At 40.4% G+C, this 22,614-nt stretch overlaps 1 protein-coding gene across 1 annotated transcript in view; it reads right to left on the bottom strand.

The window, feature by feature from the left end:
• Positions 1-22,614, bottom strand: part of slit3 (slit homolog 3 (Drosophila)) — a 251,176-nt gene that overhangs the window by 207,695 nt on the left and 20,867 nt on the right. Inside the window, exons 3-4 of the mRNA XM_069171083.1 lie at positions 20,299-20,370; positions 15,934-16,005 (exon numbers count right to left, since the gene is read on the bottom strand). Coding sequence (XP_069027184.1) covers positions 15,934-16,005; positions 20,299-20,370 — 144 coding nt within the window. The remainder of the gene's footprint in view (positions 1-15,933; positions 16,006-20,298; positions 20,371-22,614) is intronic.

The following is a 22,614-nucleotide window of genomic DNA, read 5'->3' as shown; positions in this document are numbered from 1 at the left end:
TTCTGCCTGAAAGGACACAGGAAATGTGTTGTAAGTTAATTGTAAAAATTAACAAATGTAGAGCTATTTCAAATTTGAATTAGAGTTCAACAGGTGGAGCCCCGACAGCTACATAAGAACATCTGAAAATCCCCATTTGACACTGACTGGGGTTTTCTGTGTGAGTGTGTTTCTATTTTAAACACACACAGAGAGAGAGAGGTAAAGATAGGCAGAATTGAAGGGGTAAAAACGGCACATACTGTCGGTGTGTTTTGAAGTCTCAAGTGTTTTATGTGAGTGTTTGTGTGTGATGTATAAATATATCTCTACAGGTTTTAAAGTGGCTTTGCGGTGTTCTGTATTTAGAGGTCGGATGGTTAAATCTCCTCTCAGCCCATTCATGTGGCTCTCTCTCTCTCCCTCTCTCTCTCTCTCTATCTATCTATCGCTCTCTCGCTCTCTCGCTTTCATTTCTGCTGAGTCTTTCATTTCCTCTATCTTCATCATTCTCTTGTCTCACAGTCTGTTGCCTCTTTATGTACTGAAAACCTTTGGCCTTGTTCAGACTAACAGCCTAAATCAGTTTTTTTTTTTGTCATATCCAGATTGTATCTGGATTTATTTTTTGAAAGTCTGGACTGCAAAAAAACCACATCACCAGCGTAGCTCCTCGTACGTTGTTACCACAGAAACCAATGCAGATAGGTTGCTGATGTCAGGACCCTCGAAGCCTGTCCTAAGATCTGATTTGAGAAACAAATCCAATTTGCCTGCAGTCTGAACAAAGCCTAATTCCCTGTGTCATCCATCTTTTCTTTCTCTTTTTCCAAAGGCTGCATAATATCTACGTACAGTGTTTTAAAACAAAGGGAAAAAAAAAAACTGTGGTGTAGGTTTTGCTGCAGGTTGCTCAGCTGTGTGGGAGTTGGTTGGCCTTTAAAGTGATTTACAGTCGACTTTTTCCCTCTGCAAACCATCACCAGCACTATCACTACAGCACCAACCAATGTACAAACACTCATATTTATGATGTCTCACAATAAATTGTCTTCTATTTTTTTTTTTTTGTAATGACGATGAAACAATGAAATAAAAGGAAAAATGAGCACAAAGTGTTGTTCCACTACGCGCTGCCAGAACAGTTTCAGTGCTCCTTGGCAAGCCGCTGACACTCTACTGGAAAGATGAACACAATCCTCCCAAAACATATTTGCTGTTTATTTCATATTTATTTCATCAAGGTGCTGATCACAGGAGATTAAATGTCTTTGTGAACATATCCACATGCATCTAAACACGATTGAAGAGACCTCCAGTGTGGCTGTTTACATAGAAAGCAATGTGTGTCAGTATTTTGACGTGCATCATATACCATGTATAATATGTTAAACTTAACATGTTCATCCAAAATCTCTACTAGGTTCAGCTTTGGTGACTGGAAACGCTAAAGCGTAACATTTTCTTATTCATAGTACAGTTCAGCATTGCCTTTTAAGGGAGAGTATGGATCTGTTGTGTTTCCCCACTCATTGTTTTTCTTTAATTCGTAACCTATTTGGGCATCTAACACTAGAAGAAGTGCAATACTGCTACAGCAATTTGCAGTGTTCTTCACGCGATAGTGATATCAGCAACATTGAGACATCACCTACAATGAAGGTTGGAGCATCTCTTTTCTTTGAATATAGTACAAAGTTTAAGGGAAACGTCAGTATCTTTACACTTGGACTCTAATTTTCCTTAATTTTGGTTGTAAGTGACTAATGTGGACGACAACATTTTAAATCGGTCCCGTGTTTAGCGAGAGCGCTTCAGCAAGCAGCTGCAAAACTAGCTGCAATGAAATATTTTGGCCGATTGTGCCCCATTAAAGTACAACTAATAAACCTACTACTAAAGACTCGGATTCATAATGCAATTGTCTGACTACGTTATGGAAAGGATCGCAAACCCAAAACAGAAGTCTTGCTCGGACATTGCAAGGCATGAATTAGTGTAGAAATTAAAAATGGAGAGAGGAGTACCAGGAAGAGTTTGTTGTGTTGCAGTACAGAGAGTTTAGCTTCATGTTATCTAAAAGATGTTAAAAAAAAAAAAAAAACAATGGGTCGATTGGGTGGGTTCAACCTTTGGCCAAAAAATGGCCCGCAGCACATCATGCAGCTTTCATGGACTGCCTTTGTTGGATAAGGACATGCAACAGTTGTGGCGAGTTGTACAACATATGGATGCTGACACTCCCATCCATACACTGCGCCTTGCAGACCGTCAGACCAAAGCAGCATTTCCTCAAGAAAAATTCAGTTCAAAGAATGTAGAGAGCTGTCAGTGGAAAAAACAAGCAGTTTTGGAGGACACCCATTGAGAGGGTGAAATTACCTTCAAGTGTTCAATACTGGACCGATTTCAAAAGTCGGTGTCCCCATCGGTCACTTAGACCCAAAATAATGGGGAAAACGATCCAATGTGAAAAATCTCATTGTCCCTTTAAAGGTGCCATATGCCCAATATGTCAACATACTGTCAAATGTACTGAGTTTGGTACCTTCACCATGAAAATATAAATAAGTGGTCGCCTCTGTCATATATCTGTGATGTTAATGGGAAAGTTTTTCAAAATAAAAGGCCCATTTCCCATTCACCTTTCTGTTCACATTCCCAAAAAGGATCTTTGATGATGAAGTCAAAGATTTTCACTCAAAAGGATATTTGTGTTGGAAGTGATTTACCAGACTCAGTCTATTAGGTTAGGTTAGGCAGTTACTTTATTAATCCCCGAGGGGAATTTTTTTTAATTTTTTAATTTTATTTTTTTATTTAATTTAAATTTAATTATCTGTTACTACCATCTGAAACTCTGAAAACATTAGGTTAATTTGTGCTGGGTGGGCAGCAGCATCTTTTGTTTTTTGTACCATGAAGCGATGCAACAGATTTCCAGCCAAACCAACAAGGTAGCACACGATGATGCTTTCAGTTTTGAGGCTGTGTTGAAGCTGCCAATCTTCTTGGCAGCAGGCTTATTTGTTTGCTGTGTTTATTCTAATGTTTCAGCCACAATGTGGTCATGATTTAGTGATTTAAAATGTTGGATGTAGCTGCTTATGTTAGTTGTTTTTGCTGTTGACTCATCTGCAGCGCTACATGGATGATGTAAAAGCTTCCAGAGTTAGTTAGCTCTTTGTAGCCGGCATGTTACACCATAGTAACATAATGACAAACAGACAAACCTTGATTTAGTTACATTATGCAGGTCACTGAATGACACTGCAGTTCAGGAGCAAATTATTTCCAAAACCTTTTTGTGCTTCAAGTAAAGTAAGGATGGTTTCATCCACAGTAAAAACCTGTTAGAAAAGGGGGTTTGAAAGATTCAGGACAGGAAAATGTGACAGTTTGTGATTTGTTGCCAAAGGAGGAAAATCTGGTCTTCATTCATTTATTTATCTTTCTGAATTTATGCATAATGTGCAAGCATTACACAAGCCTGGTTTAGTGATTTAACGTTAAATATTCTAAATTCTTATTCAACAGGATTCACATTTCGCCAGTACACATTTTGGAGATACATTAGGACGAAAGAAAAATATTACAGCGAAACTGTTTTCTTGCTTCTTCACTCAGTTGCGAAACACTTGCCACACAGAGATCCCGGCCTCTGCATGCGTGCGTTTGTGTGACAGCGAGACAGATGAGGAGAGAAGAAAAGAACGACAGAACTGGTTTATGTTTGCTTGTGTCTCTCCAGAGTACGTGGGTCGATGTGCACATCTGTAGTGTTTCTATTACTGTCACAGTGAGATACAGAGAGTGTTTGTTGATCATTCCATGCACACGTGTGTGTGTGTGTGTGTGTGTGTGTGTGTGTGTGTGTGTGTGTGTGTGTGTGTGTGTGTGAGTCTGATTACACCAGAGCAATAATAACAGTTTTGGTTCATTTGTAACAATCAGACCTCACTTAAACAGAATAAATCACAAGCCTAACTTATGAAACACACACATGCACTTGTAGGTCCATACACAGAAAGTATAACTTTCTAGACACACACACCACGTGTCCACGTGTGTGTGTGTGTGTGCGTGTGTGTGTGTGTGTGTGTGTGTGTGTGTGTGTGTGTGTGAGACATTAGCCAGTTCCAGCCATGTAGTCTGTAGCCATAATAATGGTCAACAAAGAAAGCAATAGCTATGTAGACCTCCCACAAAGTGAAAATGTTACACATAAACGCACACACACACAAACTGAAACACAGACTTTCATTCACTCGACCACAAAGTTAATCACATTATACAATATGTGTGCAATATGTTAGGGTGTTTGAGGTGGGTTTATAACCCGAGAAATCCACTTCTTTTTTTTTTTAAACATGCCCATAACATGTTTCTGCAAACTGAGTTTCCTTATGAGGAATTCCCATTTAGAAGAATTTACTCATGTTTTCATGTTGGGGTAAAAGTGACATCAGAGAAAATGCAAGAAAAGTGATCGAAAATATTTGAAGTCTGACTTAAGTTTTCTGGACATCAGCGGATTTCAATGATCAATATGTCAATATGTGAAAATCCAGTTTCCCCTTCGATTGGGACCCTTGCCCCACCTGAAAGAAACACATCAAAGTCAAAACGGGGTTGGAGACCCCTGATTTAGAGTCAAATTAGTTGATTTCTTAAAAAGAAACACTTCTAGTTTCAATAAATTGGACACAAACAGATTTTGAAGGCTTGTCAGTAATGTGGTTTCTCCTGTTGACAGCTGTTTTCACAAAACTCTATTGCCAATCACAGCATTTTTCTTATATCCACAACCGGCTTTTTCAAAAATGTTTCTTTCTACTGCATAGCATGTTTAATGTTAGGGAAAGATTATGGTTAAGGAAAACATTATTTGCATATCTGTTGGCAGGATATAAACTCTTGTAATCTGCATGAAAGTCAGGCACAAAACACACGCATCCATCACACCCTAATCTCTGCCTTGCATCATAAAAAGGCAAATAACACTGTATTAATACTGACTGTTGGCACTGAACATAAATTATAAAGTTCAGATTTGTCCAAAAAAATGTATTTACCAGTTTACTACATACTTGTTTCAGAACACGTCTATCTACGTTTTTTTTTAAGACTTTAAACTTTCAGAGCAGAAATCCCTAAAGCCCTGAAGAACATGTTGCTGAGTATCTTTTTGCTGACTCACACACACACACTCACACAGGTTTATTCCAGCACTTTTCTGACCCCACACTGAGCCGGAGCTTCGATTTATTCTGACGAAATGCCCACCTGTCACCTTCCAGTAAATAACCTGGAAACAGTTTTTTCACTGAATTTAGGAGGAGATTGAACACAGACTACCTCAGATGATGTCACTGTGACTCTACAACAGCTGTTAGACTGGAGGCTTGGTTTTAGACAACGCTGTAGAAGATTTTTTTTTTTAGAAATCAGATAGCCACAGCCAAACGTGACATGATGTATAGCATAAAATCAATCATGAAAACATAATCTGACACCAAGACACCTGTGACAAATATATAACAAATAGTGCTGTAGATTATACGTAAAATAAAGTAATATTTCATCCACATTGAAAATTACTGCATATTTTCTTTCTTCTGTAGTGATAACCACATTCCAGTTTGACCCCTTACAATCTGAGTCCTTTTTCACTGTGTTGCCCCAGAAACTAGGAACATTTTTTTAGAACAAGCAGCCCTGAGTTTCACTATAAAAAATGCAGCAGTGACAGAACGGAAAGTTTTGCTGAGTAAAGAATCTGTCCTTTCTATCGTCTTAAAAACATGAATGTAATTATGGTGGAAGTTGGGGGAGGTGGAGGAGGGGGGAAGGGGGGGCATTATATTGTATTTGTTTACAGCTTTGTCTTTTGTCAGTAATGAAGTGTGTGTGTGTGTGTGTGTGTGTGTGTGTGTGTGTGTGTGTGTGTGTGTGTGTGTGTGTGTGTGTGTGTGTGTGTGTGTGTGACTGCATTGTGCTTTTACTACTGAAACCCAACACTTAGAAATACACACACACACACACACAAGCAGGCCAGCAGCCAGTTGCCAGGTTTTTAAAACATCCTTTAGGAAAAATAAAGCATCTCGAATCAGAGCCAGATAATTAGTCTGTTCTGTAAGAAGGGGAAAAAAAAAAAAAAAAAAGCAGGTCAACAATCAACAAAAGCTTCTATTTTCTTAAAGCTCCTATTAGGGGGGGGGGGGGGTATCGACTGCCCTGTTTTCTCCTCCAGACTCTCCTGTCTCATTCTATTTTGTCCGTTCGTCTCCTTAATCCTCCCCATCCTCACCTGTTCCTCCTCTCTCCTCCTGAACACATCCCCTGGCTCCCCATCGCACCTCCCCGTTCATCTCCTGCTCTTCCTCTCTCTTCTCCTTCCCTCTACTCCTTTTCCTCATGCTACTCCTCCTCCTCCTCCTCCTCCTTCTTCTCCTCCAGCTTTCCAAGGAGACGAGTCTGTTTTCGATTAGCGTTCTCATGTAAACCTAAATTGTGATTAAACAAACACTGTGTGAGTGCACTTGGACGTGTATCAAGTTTGCCTCTTCTTAAATATACGTACATACTTACACACACACACACACACACACACACACACACACACACACACACACACACACACACACACACACACACCCGAGCAAAACCAGAGACATGTATATAAGTAGACATATACAAACAAATGCAATGCGTATACAAACACATAGGCAAATATGCCGACCAAGCAGACACACAAATTACTAAACTATGTAGACATATTTCACATGCATAAGAATATACACATAGACTGTACACACAAGCTACATACTGTATATTCATACACTCTAATTGAACACATTTCGACATGCAGCCTCAATCACCATCAAGTACATAAGCATGTACCAAGACACAAACGGACACACACACACACGCACGCACTGTATATGTAATGTATGTGTCTGCACACATCTCCATCGCCTGTTAGAGTAAACAGGTCAAAAGGAAAATCAGAGTTTTAACTATGTGTACGAGCAGCTCGGAGGGTACACCTCCCATCAAAATCACATTTATTTGTGAGGTGAAATTACTACCACATGCTGCCTCACCGCTATTTCAGTACAAACATATAAAAATTCTTTTCCATAAAAAAAAAAAAAAAAAAAAAAAAAAAAAAAAAAAAAAAAAAAAAAAGGATCAACAGGCACACAGCCTCCCACAAACTTTTCATAGTTTCTGGCCCTGCAGCGAGTGAACCGAAAGGGAAAGGTGTCGTTGCTGTGAACTTTAAAACCACCTGGTTGGTGTATTCTGCCCTGCATTGAAACACTCTGGCTTGTTTTATTCACACATAGGAAGACACACAAAAGCCTATAAAAACACCAACGTTTTGACTTTTGGCCCTCTTGACTGCTTTCACCACACAAGAACCAAACTTAACTTCTGACTCTTATTCACAAAGTGTTAAACTGTGAGTGAGACTGAATATACAAATTATTGTACCATAAGGTGAAATACGTACCAAATCTTGGACTTATGACTTATGTCACACAACCTGGGTTACACTCTCCCCCTCTAAACTGCATGAAAACTAAAGATGTATACAGTGATTTGTAAAGAAATGTTTGCTTTGTTAAAAAAAAAAGATTTTATAAAATTTGTAAAAAAAAAAAAAAAAAAAAAAAAAAAAGTATTCAATGTCAAGGTAGCGGTATCAAAACTATTTAATGACGTCCAGCGCTAGTTAAAATAATGAGAAACAATCTCTGTTTTAACAACATGTTGTTCATTGTGGGAAGAGTTTAGGAATAGTTAACTACATATCATTGATTCAGATAACAGAACAATGTCAGTGAAGCAAGAAGTGTGTATCTGTATGTAAATGACAGAGATCTGAAAGACTGATTGGTGAACAGCCAAATGTCGGTAAATGCCAGCGTCAGCAGGACGGCATGACAAAGGTTACACGCAAATAAGAAGTGCCAATTACAGGCTTAGTTAGTGGCCAAGACATCGACTTTCTACGGGAGAAATTTCACTGGTGAACCACACACAAAAATAGAATTTCTGGCTGAAATGATGTTGAAGAAATCAGATAGACAACAGTAACACAGCCTCTTAGGTGCACCTAAACACTCCGAGCGTTAAAATGTTAGAGAGCATCATTGATAGAGCAGAAAGGAATGAATGAAATTTCTCCTCTGATTCTCTCTCTCTCCGTTCTCAGTATCTCTACAGTGTGTATTTATCTAAATATGTTTTTGGACCAAATCACACTGCTGTCTGGGCTGTGGGAAACACACACACACACACACACACACACACACACACACACACACACACACACACACACACACACACACACACACACACACACACACACAACACACACAAACACGCGCCACTAAGAGCAGACTTATTTTAGAGGAGCTCTGGTCAGGTTCCCTCTGTAAAAGCCCTCCCTTCCCTGAATATCACCATGGGCCCTGTGGTGCAGCTCTATCCTGGAGCCTAGGAGCCTCCTGATGGAGTGTCATGCCAAAACATGTGTTGCCATTTTAACCGAATGGCATGTTTTCCTTTGATCTATTAAGCAATTGCGGCAAGTAAGACTTTAAGACTGAATTCAAGGATGATTAATAAACGTGTTGGAAATGTACAAACAGTTTACTGGTGTATATGGGTCCTGTGGTGCAGCTGCGTGTCAGGCCCTACAAGCCTTGTGGTGCAGCAGCATACCATGGTTTGTACATCTGAGTCATGTTTAATTATTAGGAAGTTCTGTCGTGGGTGTGTGGTTTAGTATAAAGTCTACCATGCTCGCACACGCACACGCACGCACGCACACGCACACGCATACATAGAGAGAGACACACACACAGAGGACACACACAGACCCTCACTTCTTTATCCAGCGCCTGTGGTGTTAAATTGGCGGGAGAGGTGGCGTGAGAAGGAAATGTATTTGTGTGTGCTCCTGTGTGTTTGTCCGTTTGAGACGTTATTTGTTTCTAGCCAGCACCCGGTGGCGTGAAAAACAAACAAAGGGCCTGAACCCTAGTGACAAGAAAGCAATCTTACAATTCCTGACAGCAACGCAAACATCAAAGTTGTTTGTTCTGTTAGCGAGCAGGTGTAACAGAAAGAAGAAAGATGAAGGAAAAAAAAAAAAAAAAAAGACAAAGTAAAGAAAGTAAACGAGTGAACCAGATAATGACGAAAATGAGCCGACACACGTGAGTTCAGACACTCTGCGTTCACCCCTCACCCCGGCCCGGACCGCTCCCACCAATCGCCTGTGAGGCCCCGTCTGTCGCAGCCAATCACTGGACACGCCGAGTGCACCCACTTCCTGTAATACTAACCATAACATTCCAGCAGGTAAACTATGGCAGTCGCCTCTAAATGGACAATTAGCCAAGATTAAAGGCAACCTCCTCGTCTTTCTCCATTAACTTAATTAGGAGGAAAAGACATCTCAAATGACCCCCTCGCCTCTCCCTCATTCCTCTCTCTCCGTCCAGCTTTCCCCCCCCCACCCCACTCCTCAACCAGCAAGTCGTATTTACAGTAACTGGGGAGGATTCGGACCACACTCTCACATCTGGGAGCTCCACTGAAGCATTTGGAGGTTAAGTGCCTTGCACAAGGGTAACCTAAAGGGACCAAAAAGCGTATCTCATTACCATCCACTCATCAGTGCAGGGATTTAAACTGGCAACCGTCCCGGTCGTGATTTGTTGACTGTTAGACTCACACTGGTGATTTTTTTTTTTTTTCCCCCTCTCTGTTACTCCTGTTTCGTTCAGTTTCACCTCGCCTCTTGTTTTCCCAGCCTTTAGCTAAACTTTTTTTTAGGTGTTTATGTAATGTTTTTATTCAGCCTGGTTTTCAGTCACTGAGCGTGTACGGTTTAAGTGTCATTCTCAAGGACACCTCGATTGGATAAAATCTTTCACCGGCCCTCCCTCCTGACACATCTTCACTTTCTCTCTTTCCCTATCAAGCCTCCAAAAAAAACCTTTTAGCCTGAATGTTTGGCTGCTGATATCCTGCTGTGAAGCTTTTTATGGGGTGCAGTGAGGACATCGGAGGAGCAGAGCAGGAGCGCTAGAGGACAGGAAAAAGATGAACTGAAAAAGACACCGGAGTTTATAAGCTTTGAGAAATGTTATTGATTTGACAATCTGACAGCTACAGCAGATTCTTGGGTATCAGATATTTTTATTTGTTTAAAAATAGGGGGGTTTTTTGGCAGCGTTTTGCAATACTGCATTCTCTAATTTGTAATAACAAACGAATAAACACAGAATATCTTTTCAAATGTAATCCTGAACCACTATAAAAAAACCAAAGCATGTAATACAGCCACCAGTCCACTAGAGGACAGCGTGTCCGGGTCACACTTTTGTCTCGCAGAGGCGCAAAAAAAACAGGTGGTTAGGTTTGGGGGGGGGAGAAAAAAAACATGCTCATGTTCAGGAAAACAAATCCGCGTTGCTTTCTTTTTATACATCCATCAATGTCCAACCTATCATGCGCGGCAGTAGCAACCCTGTACTTTGTCGATACATATGACACGAGTCAAACTTTGGCGCTGAGGTGAAGCCAGCCGTCACACCGACACGCGGCCGGCTTGTGGACCGTTGCGTGTATTGCACGCATTATGTGGCTGGTAAAAAAAAAATCCAGTGAGTTCAATCTTTGCTGATAGTAGCCAGAAACGTTGTTTAAGACAAGCACAAAAAGAGAAGTGTCATTAAGTCAGCCGACTCAGCCGGTAACGTTAAATACACAACGATACCTATGCTAATGCTTGCTAACATTGGCCGCCAGGCCGAGTAAGGTCACGGCTGCAAAAGCCCTTCACGCATTGAGTATAGTCAAGATGAATTAAACTTTTAAAAGTTCCACGGTCTTGCTTCAAACAGTAAAGTTCATCATTGTGTAGAAGAATAGATTGTATTTCATGTATTTACAAATACCATAGCAACACTTCCATCTATGAAACACACGAAGGCTCTTCATCGAGATAAATGGAGATTTTACAGTATTTCAAGGGCCATGAGTGTTGAAACATGGTCAAAGATCACTTTCTACATTATGTAATGCTCAGCATCCGAAGCCCCACTGGAGTTATACTGGCAAAGGAAAAGGGGAAATATCTCTTTGGTCTGACGTTACTCTCATTCATCCTCCCTGCAGCCCCCTCCTGCAAACCAATCAAATGTAACCAGAGCTGCTTTAATGGGGGAGAATGATACTGCTTCATGAGTATCACTGGCCGTAAACCAGAGCTGGTTCAAACGCACAGGCCGTGCACTCGGGGTCTTTGCATGCAACATGAACTCACGCGCTTGGGCAAGCACGCACACATATAACATGCACACACTCGCACCAACTCCCAGAGGAGAAAGTGAAGATAACAGGATGAGGCTCAGTCTGGGTCAGTCTTATTAGAGAGGAGACCAACAGCCATCAAGTCACTTAGCAAAGTAAACCTCCGTGATAGAGTGTAATGTGCACTGAGGCACAAAAGCCCTCTAACCAACAGCTTGCATTTTTCCATTCAAGCTCTCGTGAATATGTTGCGTTTCAAACCAGAATTTCACTGCGCTCTTCGCAAAATGTATTTTTCTCAAAGCTCGAGCTTACTGTGTGCAACAGTGTGTGTCTGTGTGCATGTGCTGTGAGACCACAGTGTCTCCAAACTGTGGGGGGAAACAACCACAGACTGCACCCTCTGAAACCCACAGACTCCAGTCCACGATCCATCTATCTTGACATCCCTGTTTTTTGTTTTCTCCCCCCCCCACCGAGCACCTAGAGGGGCCACAGACTCCCGACCCTCCATCCATCCATCTACTCACAACCTTCATCCTCCACCACCATCTCCTTCCCCTCATATGACCACCCCAAAACCTCTTTTTCATCAGTCATCAGCTGCACTTAAAATAAGAAAAGTTTCCAATGAGGCGCAACCTCTTCGATTGGTCCATACACTTTGTACCCAGCAGTAAAAAAAAAAAAAAAAAAAAAAAAAAAAAAAAAGTAAAAACTATTATCCAGCCTGATACCTCTTGTCCTCACCCCACCCCCCTCCTCAAGAGCAAAACCTCCAACCCATGCCTCTTTTTTCCCCTTAATGCTGGTCCAACTTCTTCCCTCTCCTCCCGTCTCTAAAACCTCAGACCGCAGGGCTTTAATAGGAGGGTTAAGAGGTAATTCCTATCACACTGCCATCATTTAATATCTAACCGAGACTGACAGAGAGGAAGGTTACGAACCCAAACCAGAAAGCCACCAGCAAAACCTCCCCGTCTCCTCCTTCTTACTCCCCTGCTGCTATTCTCTCTTCAAGCCTCCCTGCCTCTGACTTCTTGTCTTTGTCTTCTTTCATTCTACCTCCATTCCTTCCTCTTCTTCTGTTTGCCCTCTCACTCACACTCTCTCCGCTACATACCCTGCTTTCGACATGAGCGGTGCTTTCCTAATTCGCAGAAATACACAGAGCGGATGGGAGAAAAAGCGGCGAAAAATGGAAGAAAAGTGGAAAGAAAAAAAAAAAAGGAGCGGGAGGAAACTCCAGACACTGTAATTTAGATTGTGCTGATGGCAAAGTAGGGATATAAAGAACATGAGATTTATAATGTTAAGTTTGGAACCGTTTCACCCTTTTCCACTCTCCTGAGTTGTCTTGAGAGGTCTGTGGGGATCCATATTCTACCAGAGATAAATAAGAGCTATCGAAACCAATTAGGGGTTTTATAGAACAGTAAGCCAGGAGGTGGAGGAAATAAGACTGTCACTCATGAAGAACACGAGAAAGAGCTGGAAATAAAACAGTGGGAACGTGTGTGTGTGTGTGTGTGTGTGTGTGTGTGTGTGTGTGTGTGTGTGTGTGTGTGTGTGTGTGTGTGTGTGTGTGTGTGTGTGTGTGTGTGTGTGTGTGTGATGGAATATTTGTGTTTGTCTGCGTTTGCATCTGTCACCGTGTGCCTGATGTTCACATGAGGGGATTTCGACTGTGTGTGATCCTGGAAGCCACAGTTGACGTAAATGACAATTTGCTTTCAGCCATAACAGTCGACTTTGCTGTCTTCAGCAATACATCACACATCACCACAAATATATGAAACACACCATCGGCCGGCTCCGAGTTTTAATAGAGGTTTTACAGCGCGCACCCCACCAAGACGATTTCATCTCTCTGCGGCTTTTCTGCCAACACAATATATCACATTGAGAAAGTGCTGCCGAAAATACAAATCAATTCACTGTCATCATTATAAAGGAATAAACTCTTATTACTGTATTTGAATTTATCTTTGAAACTTTTGAACTGTTCCGTTTCAAACTAAAAGTTCCGTTGACAATGGAAAATTTGTTTTATTTAAATACCGTTAGCCTAAATTGCAGACTGTCACTGTCCAATTAAAACCATACAGTAGATCTTGGAGACCTGAAGTTCCCAAACTTTTCAAACCATGTAAAAATATGTACCAAACCAAGCTTTCCAAAACATCACTGCCCACTGCAGACACCGACAACTTTTTTTTTATTTAACCATGCCAACAACCTCGGAAAAGGCTAAATAACAACAACATAAGTCGATTATTCCAAAATCAGAAGAATACATGAATTAATCAATGCACATCAGCAGCTTTCTGGACCCTTGTAGCCATTTGTAAATTTCTGTTTTCTAAAACCAACATGTGAGGAGTCAGAATTCAAATGAATCAAGCTAATGTTAGTGTTGTGCTATATCGGACAGGACGTGATGTCACCTTACATGGCTAAGCACGGGCAAATTTGATTTCTAAAATATTTACATGATTAAAAACTAATTATTATAGGGTTGTCATGGTATGTGTATATAAGTACAGCTAGTCTGTAATCAAATTAGATTGAATGACAATTTTTGGGCCAAGGCTCTTGTTGTACGCATACCAGAGTTTGGGAGGTAGACATAAGGGGATTGCATTTCATTCTTCGGTTTCACCAAAACCTAAAAATCACAAAAAATTAAGATACACAGTTTTGACAGAAGACCAATGAAGTATTATAACTGTCGATAAGACCTGTGTTAACATTGGAGGAAGAATATTGCAGAAGGACGAGATGAGGTACTGTGATTACATAGTTAATTCATCCATCCAACTGAAATACAGTGAGGACTGCAGTGTCCTCAAAGAGCTTCAATTTAAGAGAGTACCTGGTATCAAAAAAAATAAAAATAAATAAATTTGACTGCAGGTTTGATAGGTTGCTTTGAAAGCTTCAATGTTGGCTTGGACTCAAAGCATATGGTAGAAAGGATTGGATTTGTTGTGTACCGTGGTTCACAACAAATCAACATGCCAAAAAATGTCCACAGAAACTCTTCAACATTCTTGCAGCACAATCCACCTCTCCACTGCCCGTCCACATTACTTTTAGCAAAGCTTTGAAAAAACAAGGATGTGAATAGTGTACACTGCAATAGCATAATTAAATACTGTGTAGAAAAGGCGGTAACTGGAGAAATGTATTTTTAATACCTGATGAAACAACAATTATTTTTGCTTGCTAAGTGTTGCAAACGCTGACTGGAGCTGCTGTTCTCTGTGAAGAAGGAAGCTTTTTGGCTATTTTTAAGGCTCGGCAACAAATGTTTGATACTCAAAAGCTTTTTAGTGGCATCTTCCTTTAATTGATGTTTGTCTTTTTGATCACCTAAAATTCCAATAATTTGAAAAACACCAAAATACAGTGAAGAATACACCTTTTCTACAAAGAAAGGTTACAGTGACTTCCAAGGCATTCTAATGGAAACATTATAGAAAAAAAAGAATAAGTGAGAAGTTTAATGTCCCAGTGTTGGTATTCCCAATGATAACACCTCACAACCACACACACACACAAACACACATGCAAACACACGTGCACATTTATATGCAGTTACAGCATCAATATAGTGTATCCACACAAAAATATATGATATGTAAGTTCAGGAATGTAGACAATAATCATTGCAGACACACAATCAAAGGAAAATATGCACCTACCTACACACGCGCAAGCGCGCGCACGCACACACGCACGCGCGCACACACACACACACACACACACACACACACACACACACACACACACACACACACACACACACACACACACACACACACACACAGTCAAACTCCAGCTTCACTTGAAGGCAGCCCAATGTAAACAGCTATAAAGTTGAGAAGGTGTTTCAACCTTCAACCTAAGCTGACAGAGACTCTCAGAGGATAAGACAAATAGAGACCCTGACAAGCTGAATGGAAAGTGAGAGCGCAGATGGAGAGAGCAGAGGGAAAGAAAAAGAGACAGGGTGGACGTACCAACGGGACCGAAACAGAGAGAGAGAGTATGTCTGGGAATGTGAGATGAAAAAAAAAAAAGAGGTAGAGAAGGAGGGCAAGTGGGAGGCTTCACTGCATCACTATGACCTGTTCTTACACCCGAATACTCTGGGAAAACTCCATATTCCCGAATAAAAATTCCAAACCAGTCCAAGCAAAACATTCACTCCAGGCACACTTTCACCTCTTAAAATCGTGCGCACGCATGCACGCACACGCACACGCACACGCGCGCGCACACACACACACACACACACACACACACACACACACACACACACACACACACACACACACACACACACACACATCTGACACGCACAGTCTTTTTCACCTCTCGACAGGATCACAGAGCGGCACTGTGTCACCTGGCGCGAGACTTGAACCCTCAACCCGGATAAAAGTTCTGACATCGCACCACGGCCATGTTTTCAAATGGATCGTGTAACACATCAAAAGAGGCGGAAAAGGAGAGTGAAGGAGAGAGAGAGAGAGTGTGATGGCTGGAGAGTAAGAGAGGCATCAGGGATGGAGACGGAAAAAAAAAAAAAAATGAAAGTGTACTTACAGTCGTCCGAGTTTGGGGTTGGACTGGAAGAGAAGCTCTGGGAGAAACTGGAGTTTGTTTCTGTTCAGACGACTAGAAGGAGAAAAAAATGAAAAGAAAATATGGTCATCGTGTAATAAATCATTCGGATTCATCCCTTTGTGTTGACTGAACAGCCTAGCGAATCACCTCTAAGGTCAGTGGGTTCAAACTCATGGGAAAGTCTGTCTGGTTCTCTGTGATCATGACCTGCAGGTTAACACGCTGTGTTTTGTGTACGTGTGTCAGTTACAGGTTATCAGCCTCTAAGCCTTCAGAAGCCCCTTATCACTATCCCCCTCGCAAATGCTTTGACCTAGCCGCGAGAGGAGGAAAAAGTCAGTTTTACTGGCGTCTTGTCATCGCCACAAAGTTGAAAGATAAAAAATACTTTTACAGGATGATTCACTTAATTGACACTATTATTAGTACATTTTCTATATGGTTGAGTCAAAGTCTTAACCTGTTTTGGGCCCCTGTGAAAAGAAGAAAACTGAATTTTAAATTACAGGATTACGAAAAAATGTATATGAATGCCAATTTGACCTATTTTTTTCTGGTAGGACTAAAGTGTATCAAATGCAAGAACTCTGTCTTATCATACTTCAATAATTTATTGTCCATTTATATATAATCTATAAAACTGAAGCTTTTCACTCCGCTCTGCTTCTACCAATCGGCTTGTCGCTCCCTCGCTGCGAGCTAAACACTCAACAAAATCACGACTGTTTGCTGTCCTGGCTCCTAAATGGTGGAATGAGCTCCCCAACGACATCAGGACAGCAGAAAGTCTATACATCTTCCGCCGCAAACTAAAAACACACCTCTTCAGACTTTACCTTGAATAGTAGCACTTAAAATGGCACTTACTTATAGCACTTTGAAGTTTGGCTATCTTGAAGAAAATTGTACTTTCTTGATTGTTGTTCTGAATTTGTACCCTCATGGTTGACTAGTAAGTCGCTTTGGATAAAAGCATCAGGTAAATTAAATGTAATGTAATGTAATGTAACATTTGAAAAAGGTCAAAGCAATACTAAGATAAGCAAGCTTTTGTTAATTATTGGAGGTAACAAAAACAAAGACAACTTTCAACCACTTAAGGTCTCAGCTTTTTTTTTTTTTTTTTAACTACCACCTGAAAAAAACGTAAAATTTTGTCACTAACAAATTCAAACTGAGGCCAAAATTAACAACCTGGAGCTCTGTGGACGAGAGACAGTTGGGTGAATTTTGAAATACACAAAGTCTACTTATTCTTATGACCAGTTTGTAAAACTCCAACAAAGAAGAAAATTTTTACTCCTGCCTGATCAAAACTGCCCAGTTCTATAATGAGTCAGTAAACTCTGATGTCATTAAACTTGTTATAAAACATTTTTCAACTGCAAGTTTGATGCAACAGAAGCGAAGGCACAACAATGCTTTGTCCGTTTTAGTCTGAGTGTAGTACGAGGCGGCCTCTTTCCTGAATGTGCCACACTTGGCAACCTTTGAGAAATGGCGCCGGTTGCCTTTTTTACAACAGCCCGGTCCCGGTTCAGAGACTTCCAGGGTGGAAAGGGTTAATTATGACCATCTGGATGTATTGTTCTCATATGGAAAATCTATTTTAATGCCAATTACAAGAATCCCAGTCGAAGTAGGTTCAGATCAACATCACCACCTCGCATGGATATATAATCTTGGTAGGAATTCAAAAGTTCCAATAAACCTTTGCAACATTTTTCCCATGATATCGAGGTGTTTCTAAACCTTCTTATGTCCAATGCCTTCTTTTATTTGACATGTAAAATACCATTTTCTTGTTTAAGTAGGTTGAATGGAGCAGAACATGAACACAAGGCAGTTATTTACAGAGGAATGAGAGGCAGAAGAAGATGGACAGACTGAAAGAACGACATTGACCAACAGAGAGACGTGTGTCTGAAGAGAAAAGTAAGAGATGGAGTGTGATGGGGTGAAAGATGTGTCTCCTCGAGCGTGCCACAGAAAGGTGGGGTTGGCTGCAGCAGAGATAGATGAAGACAGTGTGAGCGAAGGGAGTGAAAGTGTTATCAGGCTGCCAAGACGTGGAGAGGGGAAAAAGAAAAGAAGAAGGGGGGCGGAAGGTCACGAGGTCACAAAGTAGAATCTGTGCCGGAGAAGACACAGACACCAACCTTTTAACCCCATGTGATAATGATAATAAGACCCGGAATTTCCCTCCTGCGTTCACCAATGGAAAAAGAGCTGCAGTACCAGAAAAAGATATCCACCATTTGAAATAATTGACCCCTGCTCCCAGAAAATAACTGCTAGTACGAAAGTGAAACACATGATCGGCTACTATTACGGTTATGAGTCATTTTAAGACATTCACTCACAACACGGTTTTGGTTTTAAAGAAATATCCTTTGTGTATTTTCAAGAAATAATGACGATTTCTTGGTGAATGGAACTTTTGAAATAACACTCGACCACAAGTCTATGATCACTGTTTTTTTATATTGTAAAAAAAAAAATGATTCCTATTAGTCAGAATCACAATAAAGTCCAGCAGGAATAGAAAAGAACACACTGTGCTCCATTTTTTTTTTTGGTAAAGAAAACCAAATAAAAATCACATCTTGAAAAATCCCCTTTTCTTTTTGCAAAGTGTCCATCAATTATAATCATATATTGCACTATTTGAGCATATCCATGACTTTATGATTCATGTCTTGACATAAATGAATGTCCTCGCCCAAGGAGATGACGACTGCATAAGCTCCATGTTTTTCACATTGTGACTCCATAAATCACAGACTCACCACCACGACCTGTCACCCCTAACCTTTCACCCTCGTAGGCGCAACATCAGAGACCCTGTCAACTAAGCATTTTAAAAACCATTTCACTACCAGTAATGGTAGTAAAGTTACCATCACGACACTAAAGCAGAATTTTTCTCTTTGATATTTTCAACCAAAACAGAGATTAACATTTGGTAAAGTATACATGTTCAGCTATACACTGATATGTTTCTAATTTTGACATGAAGCTTCAGTCTGAACTTCACATCAAAAAGCATATTTTTGGAACGACTTGGATAAATGAAAAGCCATCACCTGTGAGAGTTTTGACACAGAACTATTTTGCCCGCTGACCTCCTCCCCCTCTCATCCCTGACCTACGACCCGTCCTGACACACTGTATTAAGGAGCCTTTTAACATTAAAGCAGCACATCTCCTCACACTTGCACTATCAGATGTGTAGTCTCCATTTAGAGACAAGATACACATGTTGCTGTCACTCAACATCCGTCAAGGTTTTGTCGAGTGTAGTGAGACGCTCGCAGCGAACTAACTGCTTTGTCTGACTTCTTGTCTCCATAACTCTGCTGCATGTCTGTGATATCATCAAACTGTCCTGTGGATTTTTATATTGAAATGTAAAAAAACACTTCTTCCTCTTCTTGCTCTTGTAAAACATAAACTGTTCTCTTTAAGACCAAAATGTGTAAATCAAGATAGTCTAAAAAAGGACTGGACATCATCATTTTTACAGGCACAAAGCAGCATCACGTCTTGTGGAAGGACGATGACAAATTACGAGTGTTAAGATAACTAATAAAATGAAAATAATTGAAAAATAGATTAAATGGGGACATAATTAAATGAAGAAACCTTCCACTCGTGAATTAAACATTGTTAGAACATCTGTTTTTTTAAGTTTAGAAAACACTGTTTTCATCGGTTGAGGACCTCCGATAAAGAAGCCAAAAGGCGTGTTACATCCCCTGAAAGCCACCGATGATAATCAAGCTGATTTTTCAGAACATCAGACATCATCCAAAGTGTGTCACTCTCTCTTTGTGTCATGTAACAGAATAATCATCCTTCAAAACTGCCTGCCCGTCATCCCTCCAACACAGGAGTCATAAACATGCAGGTGTGTGTGTGGGAAGTGTTGTGTTGTACACTGACACCTCCATTCTGTTGACTCGAGCCTTGGTGTGAGCTGACGCGGGCGCGCACACACACACACACACACACACACATACACACACACGAGAAAGAGAGCAGTATCTATGGGAGATTCCAAGGTTGTGTGTGAAGTGGATGGACCTGGGTATTAACCAGGTACAATCTGTGTGAATATGCTGTCCAGAACGGACTAGCAGCAGGAAGTCAAATATCTGTGTGTGATTTTGTGCTAAAAGATATGTGCCTGTATGCATATTTCGTGTGTGTATGTGTGTAGCTGTTCTGGTGGGTTACTTTTTCAAAAGCCTAAAATAACTTAGGTTCACATCAGCTGTTTAACTTGAACTGCTTCTTGTTTTTCATTCACACACCAGTAGCAGTGTAAGATTTCCAACTTACAGTCTCTCCAGCAGTCTCAGGTCCTGGAAGGCTCCTCTCTCGATAACACTGAGTTGGTTGTCCTCCAGATGACTGTAGCAGTGAACATAAAGAGACACAGAGAGAAAGAAATAGCAGTTGTAGTTAATATTAATGTTATACAAAAAAAGCATTACAAGCAAGCACACATAGGGGACTCTTTAGTAAAGGACAGTCATATAACTCGGTCTTTATATCAGTAACTTCACACAGTAGCAGTAGACATTTCTTTAAAGTGGTTTTGATGTCAAACTGCAGGATAACCATGTAGTTGGGAAATATCTACACTATGCAGGAACAGCAGAGACATCTCATTCTCTGGCCAGTGCAAACATCGTGAGAGACACTTTCGCTTTTTTTTCCTTTTTTTTTTTTTTTTTTAAATCTGTTGCATAAACATGCAATCAGGGCACGGACCAAACGACTCTGGCGTGAAGCAAAAGTTTAGAAAGTTTATGAAATGCAGCATTTCACAAGTGTTTCAATCTAGCAAGCCAAGGCAAACAATTAAGAAGCCATCCCTCCTCCATTCTTCAATGGGTATCTTCTCCATTTGTCTTTTGAATGGTGTTCCCATTGTAACACATTTTTCTCCTATTTTTATTTCCCCTCCCGTGCTCAGTGTGTGTTGTCGTGTTTTTGGGGCAACCAAAGATTTTCCAGATGGGACAGAGAAAAGGGAGAGAGAACATCTCCGCTGATACGTGTGTTTATATTTTCTGTCTGAAGATGTTAAGAGTGACATCTCCTGAGAGGGGGGAGGGGAGGGCGAGATCGAAGGGAAAAACAAAAAAAAAGGGGGGGCTGCTGTGAAGGCAGAAGAGGAGAAGATGAAAAGAGGAAAAGAGAGAGATGCAAAAACCAGCGAGATTCTAAATGACAAGATGGATTGAGTGAAAGAGATATAAAAAGAAAGCCAGAGCCAAAGAAGTTGTATCAAAAAGAGACACCGTCTGGAACTGCCATGTGGACTTTGAATTGTTTTGGCATGACCCTCCTTTGAATATTCTTTCAAAGAAAATGTTTAGACATGCAGCTGTATTTAAGCTATAAATCCATGGTCTGTCATACTGGAGTTTGACATAAACACACATGCAAAAACACACACAGAGACACACACACACACACACACACACACACACACACACACACACACACACACACACACACACACATCTGTTGGACTCACAGTGAAACATGCACTCGAATGAAAGATAACCGACTCAGACATACACACTCAAAGATGCATTGATGAACATACATACTGTATAGGCTACATAAAGATAATATAGTGTATCCACAGACACATAGACTGCATGTATACACACTTATTTTGTGTGTACACATAAATATACAATATGTTTTTTGTTTTTTTAAATGAAGAATTGATGAAATGAGACAAGATATATTTGATGCAAAATCTGGGTATGAGTAGATGCTAAAAAAAAATATCATGTAAAACAACCATTCTGTTCTGAAATCACTTCTTGTTTTTCTTATTTACAATACTTTCCTAATTACATATAGGAACACAAGCACACTATGGGATACTAATTTGCCGAATCTTAAAATGTTTCTCTTCAGTTTGTATGAAGAAAAGATTGTCTGAGCTTTGATCTTTAAATCTTCTTGCAACAGGGAAAATAAAAATTTTCATAATTACAGAAAGAAATTCATAATTTAAACAAAGCCTGTCTTTTTAGAAAATCATGAATAATATTTAGAGATAATTGGTAAAAACAAAACAAAAAAAAGTATTTCAAATGATCAGCTGTACGTGTCCTGCTTTTTAAATCTAGTTTCTAAAGAGAAACAATCATATAAATGTGAACATGTGCTGCAGAAAACAATCACAGTTGGATAAACAACAGTAAATTCTTGGTCATCAAAGACAAACACAAACTGACAGGTGCAAATGCGGACCATACTGAAGATTCATCGACATACACACCCGGCACTAATAAGCAATGGCAGATTCTGCGTGGTGTAAACATGTAAAGCGTAAACCTAGGTAAGCAGTTATGCACTGGTAGCAAGAATTCCCAAACACGTACGCAAACATGCGCACACGTCTGATTCCAGCATCAATCATAATTTACAGCCCGGCCCACATTACTCCCTCCTGTTTATTCCAGCAGAGCTGCATTTTCTCCGGCCTCACACAAAAGCATATCTTATAAACTCCAGAGAAAGCTAAATTAAGACGTAACTTTGAATAACTATCAAAGCTGATTTGTCCAAACGAGGGATCAACCACACGCTGATTTATTGAACGGAGTTTAGAAAGGCGAGGGATGT

This window comes from Embiotoca jacksoni, unplaced genomic scaffold (genome assembly GCF_022577435.1).
Source record: "Embiotoca jacksoni isolate LCO1_2020_lvr unplaced genomic scaffold, fEmbJac1.0.p SCAF_5, whole genome shotgun sequence".
In the NCBI taxonomy this organism is placed as follows: Eukaryota; Metazoa; Chordata; class Actinopteri; family Embiotocidae; genus Embiotoca; species Embiotoca jacksoni.
This window is presented reverse-complemented; position numbering and strand designations above follow the sequence as displayed.